Source organism: Sinohyriopsis cumingii, chromosome 9, assembly GCF_028554795.1.
Source record: "Sinohyriopsis cumingii isolate HCF-2022 chromosome 9, ASM2855479v2, whole genome shotgun sequence".
In the NCBI taxonomy this organism is placed as follows: domain Eukaryota; kingdom Metazoa; phylum Mollusca; class Bivalvia; order Unionida; family Unionidae; genus Sinohyriopsis; species Sinohyriopsis cumingii.
The window spans coordinates 25363396-25380324 of record NC_142969.1 but is presented as its reverse complement, the minus strand read 5'-3'; the positions used below and the strand labels follow the sequence as shown (position 1 = coordinate 25380324).

The window sequence follows — 16929 nt, the reverse complement described above, 5'->3', positions numbered from 1 at the left end:
GTCCTAGTGAATCAGAGTGAGAGGTGGTATTTTGAGTCAATGACTTAACAATATTATAAGTTGAATCGAGTTGCAAAAACCATAGGTCCTGATTTGTCAGCACATTATGTGATGGCAGATCAGAGTCTGTTTTGTTTGTTTTGCTCATTACTCCCAACAAACTGCATTGACCCACATCAGTTTAATACAGCCTCTATTTAATGACACAGATATTGAGACGAAGCTCAGTCAATGGCCTAACTTTTATTCAGTTGTTGCCAAAAATTTTCACATCATTTGAGTTTTGGCTTTTTTGGCTTGTGATAACTAATGGCAACATGGTTTTAAATAAGGATTTCTGGTTTGGCTTAATGTACAGTTTGAAATGGTGCAGTTATGACATTTTTAATGTCATCAGCATGACATCACAATATTCAAAAGTGTATTATGATGTTATCAGTGTGACATCACAATATATATAGGTGTATTGTGATGTCATCGTGTCATCACAATATTCATAGATATATTGTTGTGCTGTGAGAGATTGTATATAAAATAACAAGGTGGCAAAATCAGTTCTTTGTTATATAATGAAAAAGACAAATTCATTTGCAGTTTTAATAATTGCAATAACAGTTCTTGGAAAAAAGTGATGAAGGCAATGAAAAGTATAGGAGACCTTTAGGAATCTATAGACATTTATGACCTGTATAATTTGTCCATGCAGGCCTGCGGCTGCAGAGAACTGATGTGATCTTAATAATTATGTCATTAAATTAAGCAAAAATTAACTGAGCACCTACATACCCTTTTCTTTGTGCATTTGAAAAGAAGAATATATGACCTTCAGCCTGTGTAAATTTGATGAATTTATGAATACTCATTTTGCCATTATTTTATGGGCAGTAAGTGACACAGTACTTTAACCCATCTTTATGTATGTTATGAGTTTTATTTGGGACAGAAATTCAAAAATTGAAGTAAGAAAATGGACACCAATACATTTATTTTTAGTGACCTTGAATCACTTGAACTAATAGTTAAATACTTGAATATTTAAAAAGCAGTCATCTTTAAATACACTTTTGTATTGATTCTCTATGCAGTGTACCCGTTATACCCAATATTACCTATAACATACTGCAGTATACGGTGACCTTGCTTACAGCGTAGGTCACTTTTAGAGAATTTATTAGTATCCTTGTGTGGAGGAAGCACAACCGTATGTATCCCATGATGCTTGATGGTAAGTTTATCCCCCATTGTAATAAAATAAGTGCATATCTTGTGTGTGTAACAGGTTTCTGGAGGAGGAACACCTAGACCTGAGCAACGTACAATTCGTCAACTTCAGTCAAGGGTAAAAATTGGCATCCCAAATACATGAGCATGAAATTTCAAATATAGTTGACATACTGATTACTTGGGTATCTGTTTGCATCTCTATGCATATGTCTGTCTATTCTGAGTGTATGTTTATATGTTTGTCCACACTCTAGAATAAGGTCAGTGTTAAGATTTTTTAATGTTAAAACTCAGTAATAATTTTGTCATTTTCTACTTAAATAAATGGAGAGCATAATGACAAGGGAATCTTCTTTTGCATGTGACGTATTTTATGGGAATGAAAATGCTTGCCTATATAGTTTTGTTCTAATTTTAGGAAAGTTTTGTTTTAACAAGGAATTTATAAATTTTGAGATGGTTTGATAAATATATACCCCTGCAGAAGCATGCCCTTATATTTTATTCACCTTCCATGAGGAAGAGCATATTATCATATTGTTTCTTATATCATTTCTATACAATAACTTAGTCTCTGCCATCTACCAATACCAAACATTGTATGTACCTTTCATTTGGGGAAAGGAAGAAACCAATTGATTTTAGCCTCAACAGGTCCAAGGTCAAAGTTATAGGGATTGAAAAAGGGCAATTGTTTTCACAGAATAACTTGTCTTATAGATACCTTGACCAAATGATGTAATTGGGTTACATTTGAAGACACATTAATTTTTGGGTCAAAAGGTTACAGGTCAAGGTTACAGTGACTTTAAGAAGAAAAATGGTTTATGCAAGATGTGTTGAGTTCTTTGTTACCTATTTTGACTGAACTTTGCTAATGGCTTGCATGAAAGGCTAGGATGACATCTAATCAATGAAGAAAATGATAGGTATGAACTAACAGATGATAAACACCATGCATGGTTGCCTTAATTGTCTTGAATCCTGTTACTTGCATGTAATTTTCACTCTCCATTTACTGGTTAATGTGAATAAACCCCACATTGCCTTGGACATTTGCATGTAAGACGTACTAGCTTTTTGACTCCTTACACCACAAATATTTGCTGTAATTTCAATTCCATTTTCTTCCAGCTTTTGTTACAGTTAATCAAAAGTAATATTAGAAATCAGGGCTTTATAGGATACAGTGCCCTACTTTTTATGTTATTGAGATGTTCTAAAGTAATTTTGGGTTAGTTTTTGAACTTCACCACACATTGAGATTGAACATTATAGATTTAATATTCATTCTTTGTAGATATGCTCTGAGAGATACAATGGATTATGGTTGAAGCATATACTTTAAGCATCCTTTGCCATTCTATTACATGTTAGAGACAAACTTGGATATAAACAACAGTAGCCACTTTGATCTGTCCTTATGTCTTAGGCCAGCTAGTTGAGAGTACTCTCCCATTGATATCAAGGTCAGCTAGTTGAGAATACTCTCCCACTGATAACAAGGTCAGCTTTTAAGAGTACTCTCCCACTGATATCAAGGCCACCTTGTTAAGACTACTCTCCCACTGATATCAAGGCCAGCTTGTTAAGACTACTCTCCCACTGATATCAAGGCCAGCTTTTAAGAGTACTCTCCCACTGATATCAAGGCCACCTTGTTATGACTACTCTCCCACTGATATCAAGGCCACCTTGTTAAGACTACTCTACCACTGATATCAAGGCCAGCTAGTTGAGAGTACTCTCCCATTGATATCAAGGTCAGCTAGTTAAGACTACTCTCCCACTGATATCAAGGCCAGCTTGTTAAGACTGCTCTCCCATTGATATCAAGGCCACGGAAGATGACCTGCATTTTGAAAACTTTTAATTGTAGACTGGGATATGACAGCTATAAAGGGGACAGTTGATGAAGATGTTTGATACACAGTGGAAGATATTTGTTATTAACCTGACTCCAGAGAAAATATAAAAGTTTGGATCAGAAAAAAGCAGCAGAGAACATAAATTGCTTGTTGGACTGACAAGGGAGTTTTATATGCAGTATATTTTATGCTAAAGGCCCATACATCCACATACTATTCCTGATTCTGCTTGTGTCTCTGGACATTTTTCTGCCTCCGTAGTTATAAAACAAAAGTTCTAGAACACTACCAAACTGTGTGTTGGCATGATGGTACCCAAGCTGTCCATTTATTCCATGAATCAATTATAAATCTGCCATCCAGACCACCTTGTTGAGTGAGCTTGTGCAGTATATAACTTTGCCTTCATATAGCCCTGATTTAGTGCCAGGTGATTTTTGGCAGAATCTCTTTACCATAGATTCTGGAGAGAATTTTAAAGCCTCCATGAGGTTGGAAGTATGGTTTTCATTTTATGAACAAAATAGCCAAAAGTGAATCCAAAAATGGCATTTAATAATCAATAATCAAGCTGAGAAAGTGTAATGTATTTGCCTTGGGAGTACTTTGAGCATATGAATTGATGCACTGTTCACTAATTAAAAAACTTTGTTGTACAGCACAATAATATTTTTAAATACCAATCATATTTCATTTATCTGGAGGCCAGATGCTAAGTGTTTAGTCCCTTGCATTTAACAATTTGGAGCTAACAGTCTTATTTTGTTTTGTTGTTGTTGTGGGGTTCAATGCCATTTTTCAGCACACGATAGGCTATACATGGCAGCCAGTATTAATGGTGGAGGAAGAACCCGGGAAAACCCCGGAAAGAACCACCGACCCACGAGAAGCTACTGGCAAGCTTTATCACATACCCACATTGGTTGACTCCGAGACTCGAACCGGCGCAGAAAGAGGTGAGATGGCAGTGATCCGTAACGGAGAGCGCTTTAGACCACTCAGCCACTTGGGGCCCCCTATTTTGTTTTGTCTCATTTGGATTATTTTCCTGGTTTTGTCTTGTTTCAAAAAAAGCCCTGAAAATTGCTTCAGAATCGACAGAAGTCTGTTTTCGCTAAACTTTATGTTCATGGACAGGGCAAACATTAACTTGCTGCACTATGTACAGTAGGAGAGCTAGTCAGGGGAAGTAACTCTCTTGTACCAGTTAAATGCATGACACAGAGACCATGTCATCATGTGACTGCTTTTGGCCAGTCAGAATTCCCAAAAATTTCTGAGGTGAAACAAAACTCTATGTTGCTTGAGATAAGTTGGTTTTTTGTCTTTTAAAATAGTATAGTAAATGCATTTAGCTGTAAATGTCCAGTGAATTGTTTATTTTGCATTTCAGAAAATAAATATGCTTGCATCATAGCTTGTAACAATTTAAGTGAATTGTAATTATCAAACATTATTATTTACATCTCATTTTTGTTAACTTTATCCATTTTTAACAATCAGATATTAGGACTTAAAGAATGTAATTTTCAACAATATTAGCTAAATAATTTATGGCAATAATTGTTTTTTTTTTACAGTTGGTCTTCACTTAATTTGTACTAAATAATTATTCATCTTTCAAATTTGTTTTGTTATTGATGACAAAATGCTATGAATGGATCAAGATTGGTAAGTAAAACTGGATAAAATTGATTGCTTAGAAATTTAAGAAGTGGAAAAGATTAAATGAACAGTGTTATAAAGAGCTGAGTCCATTGTTTGTGATATATAACATTTCTTGTGTTTTTGGCCTAAATTTACATTTTGAAATTGGTCTTACAACTTTAGGCATCATCTAGAACAGTGGTTCCTAATGTCCAGGTCGTGGCCCAAGTCAGGGTCATGAGGAATGTTCTGAAGCATCATGTAGGGTTGCCATTTTTTTTATTTTTTTTTGTGGTGGGGGGGGGGGGCAAAACTTCTCAAAATGTGGAAACAGGGTTTTGAGGCTTACAAAAAATATTTGTTAGGGTTGTGGCTGAAAAATGTTGGGAACCACTGATCTAAGGCATCTAGTATTCTTTTCTCGAGTGTGGAGGATTGGTTCAAGAATTAAATGTGGACACATTTTTGGTTAAACTATTTCTTTGTCGCTTATATTTTCATAACCCCTTTAACAGGTTACTTCATGTTTGTAATATATCATCACATTCTCCTGCTGCCTCTCCACAGCTGGGGTCATCTCCTGGGTGGGGTCATGGGGTAAAGAATTTCAATTGGTCACAATTTGATTGCAGTTTCACGTTGATCGTTTTGTCTAACATATGTAGCTCAGTAACCTCATGACATATTCACTTTATATTTGGGATACAAAATGATCACATACTTAGTTGTAGTTACCGATATATTTTTAAGATACTAGCCTGAATTCTCTCTCCACTAAAACTTTGTTCCACCTTCCCTTGGGTTCTGCCTATAAGAGGGGCCAGTTGTGTAAAATATTATAATGGGGACATCACCTTCACCTGGGTTCTGCCTACAAATGAGGCCAATATGGTAAAATATTATAATGGGGACACCACCTTCCCCTGGGTTCTGCCTGTATGTGGGGCCAGTGGTGTAAAATAGTTTAATGGGGACACCACCTTCCTCTGAGTTTTACCTATAAGTGAGGCCAGTTGTGTAAAATATTATAATGGGGACATCACCTTCCCCTGGGTTCTGCCTACACGTGAGGCCAAGATAGTAAAATATTATAATGGGGACACCACCTTCCCCTGGGGTTTACCTATAAGTGGGGCCAGTTGTGTAAAATATTATAATGAGGACACCACTTTCCCCTTGGTTCTGCTTATAAGTGGGGCCAATGCTGTACAATATTATATTTTTTTTTAAAGGTTTAGCTTATTAATAATATTTCATCACATTTATTTACATGACATCTTCATGAATTCACTTCATTTTTGAAACTTTACATGATATATGCCTCTAATACATGTCCCCAGACAGGGGCATTGATTCAAAAGTATATGGGGGGGGGGTGTATTTTGCTTTTCTTTCAATTTATGCCCGATTTGGAATAAACAATATATGCTTCCTGTTACAGAGTTCGGGGTCATATTTATTTCTTAAAATGTAGTTATTGTGGCAGTTGTAAGGACCTTGTTTGCGTAATATATATTTTTGTAAAAAAAAATGTATTAGGGTATGTTTTCTTTTAATAACTGAAATATTAAATTGTTAGCAAGACAGTCCTATTACTATTTTCTTTTAATAACTGAAATATTAAATTGTTAGCAAGACAGTCCTATTACTATTTAATTACTTATAATTGTGTATTGATATCATCTGTTGTTACAGGTTCAACAGTTAGAAACTGAGGTCACTCAGTTGCGGAATGTAAGTACACTTAATTTTGTCTATTCTCATATAATTCAAAACTTTTTATTTGTTGAAAATTTTCAGGACAAAATATTTCTTGAAACAGCAACAACAAATTTCAGTTACAGAAAAGGCAACAACAGTAAAACAAAATTGCAGTTTATTGAGTTTCAGTTTAATAGGATCAAAATCGCAAATTACTGGGCTTCAATATAATAGCCCAAAAAATATAATTTATGAAGCTTCAGTTTAATAGCAACAAATTTACAGTTTATTGAGCTTCAATTTTATTTCTCTACAGTTCCTCCTGTACATGTAAGATGGAAATGTATAACCTTATAAATGACTGAGATTGTGTTTTTTTAGAACAGTCATAAAATACTGTCCATCCAGTTTCAAAATTGAATGAAGCTTGGGATGTTGGAACCTGGTAAATGGGAATCATAGATATTATTCAGAAAATGTTTGAAAGCCATGCCAGGTACCCAGATTTCTGGAATGAGAATGATTTTTTTAAATGAAAACCCACCATGTTCCAAGATTCTGGAATAAGAATGAATTTTTTAAATGAAAATCCCACCAGGTCCCCAGATTTCTGGAATAAGAATGAATTGTTTTATGAATATCCCACCAGGTACCCAGATTTCTGGAATAAGAATGAATTTTTTAAATGAAAATCCCACCAGGTCCCCAGATTTATGGAATAAGAATGAATTGTTTTATGAATATCCCACCAGGTACCCAGATTTCTGGAATAAGAATGAATTGTTCTATGAAAATCCCACCAGGTCCCCAGATTTGTTGCATAATGATGTTAATTTGTATGAGAGGCCCCTGATTTATAGCATAAAAATAAATTGTTTATGAAAGCCACACAATGTACTCAAATTTCTAGCATAGGAATGTGAATTGTTGATGAAAGCTTACAGTTCCCCAGATTTCAAGCATAAAAGTGGGATTTGTTATGAGCGCCATTCCAGGTCCCCAGATTTCTAATGCAGAAATGTGAATTGCTTTTGAGATCAAGCACAGAAGGTACCACATAGAATGTTTAATATTGTTTCATTCTTTTGAAAAAAAGTTTGTATTTCTGAATTAGTTTAAATTTTACACATAAATGTACTGATATCTAATTGATTATTTTGTGTTTGGCAGCTTTTGACTACCAATGAATGCAGCAGTAATCCCTGCAGAAATGGAGGTACTTGTGTAGATACATACAATGGCTTCTTCTGTAGGTGTCTCACTGCATGGCAGGTAAGATACTGGCTCGTCACATACACCAGTTAATTTTCTCTAAATTTAAGCATTTTTGCTGCTTCTGCACATATTTTGGTAGAAAGTGTTTGGTTGGGATGGTTTGCAGACTTTTTCTTTAAATTTGTTGTCAGTTTTTGGTTAAGTGACTTCTTCCCATACCAGAAGAGGGCAGAATGGTAGGAACATGGAGAAAGATGAGTGTAGAGTGATCAAAATTTTGAATGTTTACAACAGATGTAATAAACCACTTGGCCAAATCATATATGTACCATAGAAATACTCATGAAACTTATGAATAATGTAAAAAATTTCTTTGCTTGTTTTAGAAATTTTGTAAAACAACTTTGTTTTTAAGAAAAGGTAACCTCAGCAATGGATTATTGATGAAAATGAGTGTCTGGTATTGAGGTGAAAGTCTTCTTTTATTACTTTAACAGGAGGAAATATAAAGTAAATTGTGTGACATTATTATAATCAAGCTATAAATCTCCACAGTGTGACAGTTTACTCTCATATAGGCTATAATTGACGGAATTTCACTTCCTAATTTGGGTTTTATAGGTGCATTTCTGTAAAATGAACCATAATTGCAGACATAAATAACCATTATATTGTTACAGAAGTTGATCAAAAAAATGAAACTACTGCCTTGAAATTTAATTAAATTACTCAAATTACTTGTCAAAGCAGAAAAAAGACACAGGAACCAATATTTTACTCAGAATATGAAAGCATGCAAATAAGTGAAGAGGGGTGTTGTAGATGTTAGGTTCAGAACTGACAAAGTTATCTTTGCTTTCTCTGCAAGTATGGGTGAATTGGCAGGCATTGGGTGACTACAGCAGGTATTAGGTGATTGGGTTACTATATGGTGACTAGGTGACTATGACAGGCATTTGGTGATTGGGTGACTATGACAGGCATTGGGTGACTATGACAGGTAATTGGTGACTATGACAGGTAATGGGTGACTGTTACACGGGGGGGAGTGATTGTCCCTCCGTATATGGTTTTCGTTATCTAGGGGTTGACCGCCCTCAATGTTATTGCCCGGTTCGAGTAAATATAAATATAAGTGGTGAAACTTATAGGTGGAATAGATAGAGATCTGAGCAGGTATATAGAACAAACCAACACGAGCCCCCGTACATGTAAACAAACAATTTAATCAATTACATACAAACACTGTGAAAATTCATTACATCAGGAATGTACTCTGCTTTTAGAAATTTAACTTTCACCGAAATACAAAGAAAACGCAAATAGATTTAAATAAAATAGCCGATCTGTTTACTGATAGATTTAGTTCATCATAGGATCGAGTGAACAATCGAAGTCAACGTCTTGTACGATTTCATAACCTGCTTATCCTCTGTCTGTTTTTGCTTCCTCTGTCGCTGTTCAGACCCTTGGATCTCGGGATGATACTTTCTACCACCCGTCTCAGGATACTCTCAGAATTCGTCTTCAGAAATTAATACGTCGCAGGATTGCATCATAGGATAATACGTCTCACTGCACTCTTCTCTATGCTTCTCCGTATTGGTCTCAGAATAACACTACCTCATTCGTCCCATATGTCTCTGGAGCTATTTTCTCCCTTTTAGATAAATATAAATAGAGACAACCTAAATTTCCCGTTATTTATGAAACGGTTAATTCTTCATTATTCACCCGTCTCAGGATACTCTCAGAATTCGTCTTCAGAAATTAATACGTCGCAGGATTGCATCATAGGATAATACGTCTCACTGCACTCTTCTCTATGCTTCTCTGTATTGGTCTCAGAATAACACTACCTCATTCGTCCCATATGTCTCTGGAGCTATTTTCTCCCTTTTAGATAAATATAAATAGAGACAACCTAAATTTCCCGTTATTTATGAAACGGTTAATTCTTCATTATTCTCCCTCGTTATCAGATTTCACTATCAGTGCTAAACAGACGCTAAGGCTATCAATCGACTCCACATGTCCTATAATGACCCTAGTTAGTCAAATGGCTAATTCATTACGCCTTGACCTTACACATTAACACATACGCAAGGCCTGGGATTCTGAGCCAGCTTCAATTTTTACACAGCGAATAAATAGGATACATCACATCAATCAATTACTAGATCATTTCCGTCAATACACACTTATTCTTAATCATACGTGAAATCTTCTAAATTCGGCAAATTCACACGGATTCTTGTAATCATATTAACTAATATAATGTATTAAATTCTTAGTACATAATTCTTATGCAAACAAGATGACAAATTCAAACAATTCGCCAAACTTATCTAAAGAAGATTAATGTACAACTTCCTATGCATAAACTCAACACAGTTATACTTCATAAAGCAAATTATTACACCAATGTAGAAAAAAGATTCATGCAGATACAATTAAATAACTTCAGCAAAGCATTATATATGGCATCAACAAATTACATGGAATTGTCACACTACCTTTGCTTTCAGCGTTCCTCCCTCTAATTGGTAAATTAGTTCGTCGGTTCCTTTTGACAATCGTCCCCTTTTTGGACAACAGTTCCTTTTAACGAGAATTTCTTGCAAATTCTCGGAGTCCTGGTTTGGTTTTCACGTAGAAAAGCTTAGACTGATTAAAATTCGATGCGGGCGATATTAAAACCTATGAAATTTTGTGTTGGAACACGCCCTCTCATTTAACGTACCAATCAGAATCAAATATCTCTGCCGCCTTATTCCAGAGGCGCCAAAGTCAGGGTCAACTTGACCCTGGTAGTTTCAGTAACAGAGTTTCTGTGTTCTCTCAATTGTGACAACTTTACCATGAAAATGAAGTTTTCCTTGTCCTAAATTGTCCGCCTGGCTGCTGTATAAACAAATGTTTAATTAGGAACAAATTCTCCCTCTAAAGGACATTACCGTACATGGTAGTATGGCGATATGATATGCGCCTGTCTCCATTAATCTAATTAATGGTTGTCTGGTCTCAGCTAATGTATTCTTGTTAGATCGACATAAAATTTGCCACTTCACAGTGACTCTGACAGGTAATCAGTGACTGTGACAGGTGATGGGTGACTATGACAAGTAATCGGTGACTATGACAGGAAATGGGTGACTGACAGGTAATCTGTGACTATGACAGGTAATGGGTGACTGTTTTACCTGAATTGCACTGTGGATCCAGCATAATTATATCACTCACAAAATTTTCATATTATGTGTTTATCAGTGGTTCATAAAATTTGTGAACTGTTTTCAGATATTTCTCCAGATAAACTTTGGTCAATACAGGAGGCCCACACTCCCATAATTTTACTTTGAAAGATGACTCAGCTACGTCTTCACATTTTATCTTTCATGAAACTTTGATGTTATTATATAGCTATGTCCTCAAATAGCTATGTCTTCACATTTTATCTTTCATGAAACTTTGATGTTATTATATATAGCTATGTCTTCACATTTTATCTTTCATGAAACTTTGATGTTATTATATATAGCTATGTCTTCACATAGCTATGTCTTCACATTTTATCTTTCAGGAAACTTTCATGTTATTATATAGCTATGTCCTCACATAGCTATGTCTTCACATTTTATCTTTCATGAAACTTTGATGTTATTATATAGCTATCAAAGTAACATTTTGCTTAAAATTGAACACAATCCTATTTTGTTACTTTCTTATAAAACATATTCAGAAATTTATACATCATATTCACATCACACTGGTATGCATACAAGGCTATGTTTGGGGTCATTGGACATTGACTTTGGAATAGACCCACTTACATTGTAAGGGTGGTGTGTTTTGTTGTATCAATCAAACTTGCTTTTTCTGTTTTTGTGATTAATTAATACAGAACCATAGTTATCAGGTTGTGTTTTAACCTGTGTAGCTCATATTTTATTTATTCATTCTACATTCTTTAAGAAATTGATTAAACAGTTTTTGGAAATCCCTCTGAATTCATGAAATTGAATGGTCTGTACTAAATTTGGTTGAGGCTGGGAACTTGTGTCCTGGTTGATATTACCTTCTACAGTCTCACATCTGGTACAGTCTATATCTAAAGTATAATATGCATGAGTTTATATAAATAAAATATATATAAAATTTGGGCATGTTATTATTGGTCAAAAATCAGCTCTGTTTGTCAGGTGGAGCAACTATATATATACAGTAGTCCCCCTATTGAACGGCCCCCCTGACCAGCGGCCACCCGCTTCTTATGGACACAATCCCATGGCACTGATGAGTTTGTGTTCAGAAGTACCCCTCAAGAACGGCCACCCCTCTAACGTGACCAGCAGCCAGCATATTAGTACAAAAATGTAAAATGTTCCCCTCACAAGCGGCCACTTTTTATCTCAAAAGTATCCAGAACCAAATCAAGCACCAATAATTAATTCATATCGTGATGTACAGTAAGTAATCAGATTATCTCTGTTGTCGATACATATCTCCCAATGTCAAGTTTTCGTTACTGAAAGAAGTGTTGACTAAAGTACATGTAACACTAAGATTAATATTATATCATTGTCTATAAAAACTGACGTTTACAGGAAATGAGCTCAATAATGTTATGAAGAGTTTTGGGCTTCACACATCTGTCAAGTTCTTCTCTTTGATGATTACAACTGGACGTAATTTTCAAGATCATAATGGTCAGCATAGGCTAAATATAGATTTTGTGGATTAACACACACACACACACACACACACACACACACACAGAAATTGAACAAAACAGGGTACTAGACAAAGACTGAAAAATGATGTGACAGCACATTTATTGCTTCCTTTATGAAGAAGGCATTTTGTCCACTCTACAAAAGTTTTGTCTGCATAATTAAATCGCATACAGTTAGCAACATCCGAATAAATCATTATGAAACATTAACATGTCATCACGTAAACAAAGACATATTATTTTAGAAGAAAGTTGGTTATTCTACTATAATGCGACATTGGGTGAGATGGGGAGGGGGGACAATGTCGAACAGTTTTATGTAGAAAAGATTCGAATAAAACAATTTTATGTTGAAAAGATTTGAATAAATAATGTCATAACCGATAAGGAGGTTATTCAGCAGCAGTGGGAAAATGGAGCAGATGGAAAGAGAATTATGTATGTACCAAGATTTAAAAGACATTGTTGAATGGTTTTGCAATGTGCATGACAACAATACCAGCTCACATATCATGCTTATGCCAAGAATAAGAACGATTAATGTATATTCAGTTGAAAAAAGTCTGTTTTTAAGACAAGAAGAACCTTTTAATAATTAATGGTTCTTTTAAACAAAGATATTAAATGAAGATATTTAATGCTTTGAAGTATGTAGCTTTCTTATTACGTACATTAATTATACATGTGTACTTCTCACCAAAAATGTAGTCCCCCTATGGAAAGGTCACCCGTCTTATAAGATCACTTTCCTGGTGTAGAAGGGGTCGCTGTATAAGAAGGGGACCAATGTATGTATGTGTATATATATATATATATATATATATATATATATATATATATATATATATATATATATATATAATTTGGGCTTGTTATAATTGCTAAAAATATCAGATCTTTTGGTCCGGTGGGGCAACTATATATATATATATATATATATATATATATATATATATATATATATATATATATATATATATAGAATTTGGGCATGTTATAATTTGTCAGAAATCAGCTCTGTTGGTCATGTGGAGCATATCCAACAACAGAGAGAATATGCTATAGGTCTGTTCTGAAGAATTTATATCAGAATATCTGCAAAGTATGGGTTGATCAACTATTGGTCCATACAATTTTGGAATTTGCAGATTTTTCCAGAACCATTTATATGACTCTGAAAATGACTGAGTTTCAACTTGTGTCACAAATATCATATATCTGATTAACAGCAAGATTCATGATATTTATAATCCCCAGGGCACTACCTGTGAAACTGACGTTAACGAGTGTGCAGTGTATGCAGGCACTGACCTTGGTTGTCAGAATGGGGCAACATGCATTAACTCCCCTGGTTCTTTCACGTAAGTATCAATATTTATTTAAAGTGCCAGTCATTATCCTAGCATTCAACATTTTCTTGCTACAAAAGTTTATTTTTTAATTTAAAAATAGAATCATGAAATAACTTTGAGAAATGTCTTAAAATACTTAAATGATATTCACAGATAAATATTGTCCTTCACATGAGATTTTGCTGTAGTTATTGCCACTTAATTTAGTCTTTAAACTTTCAACAGGAACCATTCTAACTAAAAAGGATTTAAAATAAAACATGTCAAGGCACAGTGACATATAATTAATAATAATTATGGGTTTTTACTACTAATTAGATCTCAAGACATGTATGTGCCACATGTGATCTCAAGGACATTTCGAAAATGAAGGTCAAGAATAATTTTCAGTTGGTTTGATTTAATTTTATTTTTATTGAAATTCTCATTGAAACTGGGAATATTCAATCTTAGCACATTGACTTTGAGTAGAAGACCCGTACAAACGGGATAACCCGATGCCTAAGACCAGTTGATTTCTCTGTCGGACAAGTGCCTGATGGCAAGAATTTAGCCTTGGGCAAGTGCACTATCATTATCATGGTTCCATTGATTATTCTGTCTGCATCAGACCTTGTCTTTAAGTCGGGAGGTTTATTTTTGTGCTGATATCCCATATTTAACTCACATATTGAAATGCCTGAAATAGGATTGGAATAATAAAAGCGGGTAAATGTGAAATTGACAAGATTTTGACACTGATATTTCTGCCTCAAAGACTATATGATTTGAATGGTTCCTAACTCAATTACTGTGTTCAGTTACTGGGACCAGCCTAACATAAGGAAAAACCCATCAGTTGTCATTGACAAAATGGATATTACAAATTGTTGTGCATTTTATATATTCTTCTTCTTTTATTATTTTAGCAATATTTAAATATTTCATTTGGCAAGTATGAACCAAAAGTTATATTTGTGCCAGGTACTATTGATTTTTCTGTTGTTTATTAACTTTCTTCATGATAGAAAAGTCAGAAAGCACAGAATATATATATATATATATATATATATATATATATATATATATATATATCTATCTATCTATCTATCTGCAAATGAAGTCCACCTGACATTTTTTTTATATGTAATATCTCTTTAACTCATTGAGATATCTTCATGGAACTTTTGTATCTTGACTAGACATTGTGACCCATAAAAATGAAATTTGTCTGATTAGCATTTTAAGGAATATCCCCATTTTCATTGCAAATTCTGTCTTTCCATCCATTTGTCTGTCTCACTCTTATCAAGTTAACATCTCCAGAATCTTAAGAGGTATCATCATGAAACTTTAAATTTTTTGTTGCCAAGAGTTCATGTCCCATATAAAGTTTTATTTTGTCATCTCAGTACTTTTAGAGTTATCTCCCCATTGAAGAATTGTATTCATGCTTCACACATTGTGGAGAGCATCTTATGAGCATTTGCAGCCTGACAGGTGTAGTTTATACACAACTGTACAATTTTTTTCTGTAGATGTCAGTGTACAGCTGATTGGCATGGGATACGGTGTACAGAGAGACATGATGATTGTACTGGAGCCTCTAATGAACAACTTTGTGGCCATGGCACCTGTGTTAACAATCCTAGAGTACAACCTGGCCAGGTAAGAATTCAATAAATCCATAAATTTTAGTAATTTATCTGTGCAGGTACTTTCCTTTGTTTTATTGGAAAGTTTTTGCACATTGCTTGTTTACATTATGCTTCACTTCATGCATATGTTGCAATTAATATGAACACACTTTTTGAAAATAAGTATTTTTTTATTTTATTTAAAATGTGTGATTTATACTTTTATCCTTTATCTTTTATCTGTTCCTATTACAGAATATTAACGTCTCTGCCTTTTATATTTCATTTTGTAGTTACTGTACTAGATGTTATGCTGTTCTTTTTTAAGTTTACTGACTTGTCATTAGGTGCCAGCAGTTGGCTCAAGAACCTTTTACTTTTATAAACTTTAACACTGTATCCATCTGTGTTCACAAAATTGGAACATTTTGTGTTATTATATTGCATTGATGTAGCCTTGTACTTTTGATTTTGAGCTGGCTACTTCAAAACATAGTGTCAAGTCTGATTTTACCTTAAATTTATAAATTCTGTTTTGCAACTTTTTAATGTTTACTTTTTAGAGCTTAACTTTTAATTGATACCAGAATTGTGCTGATGTGTCATTAAACCTTAATGCATATCTACATACCCATACCAGTACTTGAGAATTATCTGTGAGTGAATATTCTAGCAAGTCTCAGTATATTTTTAGAAACCCTTAGAAAATATTTTTAATTTTTACATAAAATTTCTCAAGTTTTCAAGTTTTGAGTTAGCTAAAATAAAATACTAACAAGATATCATGGTTTAATTTGCAAATAAATTATGTATTGATGCAAGTACAGGTGGACCAATCCAATTTTTTGGAACAAATGGATGTACATTTATATAAATGATGTGGTAGTGACTCAGGAGCAGTGACTCAGGAGCATGTTTGATCTGTGGCACAGCATTCATGATGATTATTCCTAGGAAATAGGCACGGAAAAGCATAGAATTCGGGTTGCATTTTGTTTTCATCTTTTCTAGCCAAAGTATACTTGTATTTGTGACTCTGGTTGGACAAAATCAGGGTCAGCTCCTGCATGTTCAGTTGATGTAGATGAGTGCAGCAGTAATAGGCCGCCTTGTTCCCAGGATCCCCCTGTCATGTGCATCAACCTTCCTGGCTCCTTTCAGTGTGGTCCTTGTCCTACAGGTAATATCATTACTTGGGGAACAACAAAATTCATTCGTAGAAAAATGTCCTCAATTCTTTTGATTCCATCCCACCAGTCTGTCTGTCCAATACTACATCTTCTGGGTCTAATGTACAAAAATTAGAATGATATTTTGAAATATTTTCTGACCTAACTATATATATGCAGCCAAAAAGAAATATACAACATATATGTGATGGCTTTTGCTTTTTGCTGCCTGTGTCATGGTCATGTGTGTAGATGAGACAAATGAATAACATGTTGGGGTATTTTTCAGGGTATGGAGGAGGGGTTGGAATATATATATATATATATATATATATATATATATATATATATATATATATATATATATATATATATATATATATAGACACACACACACAAATA

The 16929-nt window shown here is 34.3% G+C and overlaps 1 protein-coding gene across 1 annotated transcript in view; it reads left to right on the top strand.

Moving 5' to 3' along the window:
• LOC149791415 (cubilin-like) overlaps positions 1 to 16929 on the top strand; it is a 203259-nt gene that overhangs the window by 26658 nt on the left and 159672 nt on the right. The window contains exons 6-10 of the mRNA XM_089969953.1: positions 6435 to 6473; positions 7611 to 7712; positions 13648 to 13751; positions 15260 to 15389; positions 16370 to 16538. Coding sequence (XP_089826079.1) covers positions 6435 to 6473; positions 7611 to 7712; positions 13648 to 13751; positions 15260 to 15389; positions 16370 to 16538 — 544 coding nt within the window. The remainder of the gene's footprint in view (positions 1 to 6434; positions 6474 to 7610; positions 7713 to 13647; positions 13752 to 15259; positions 15390 to 16369; positions 16539 to 16929) is intronic.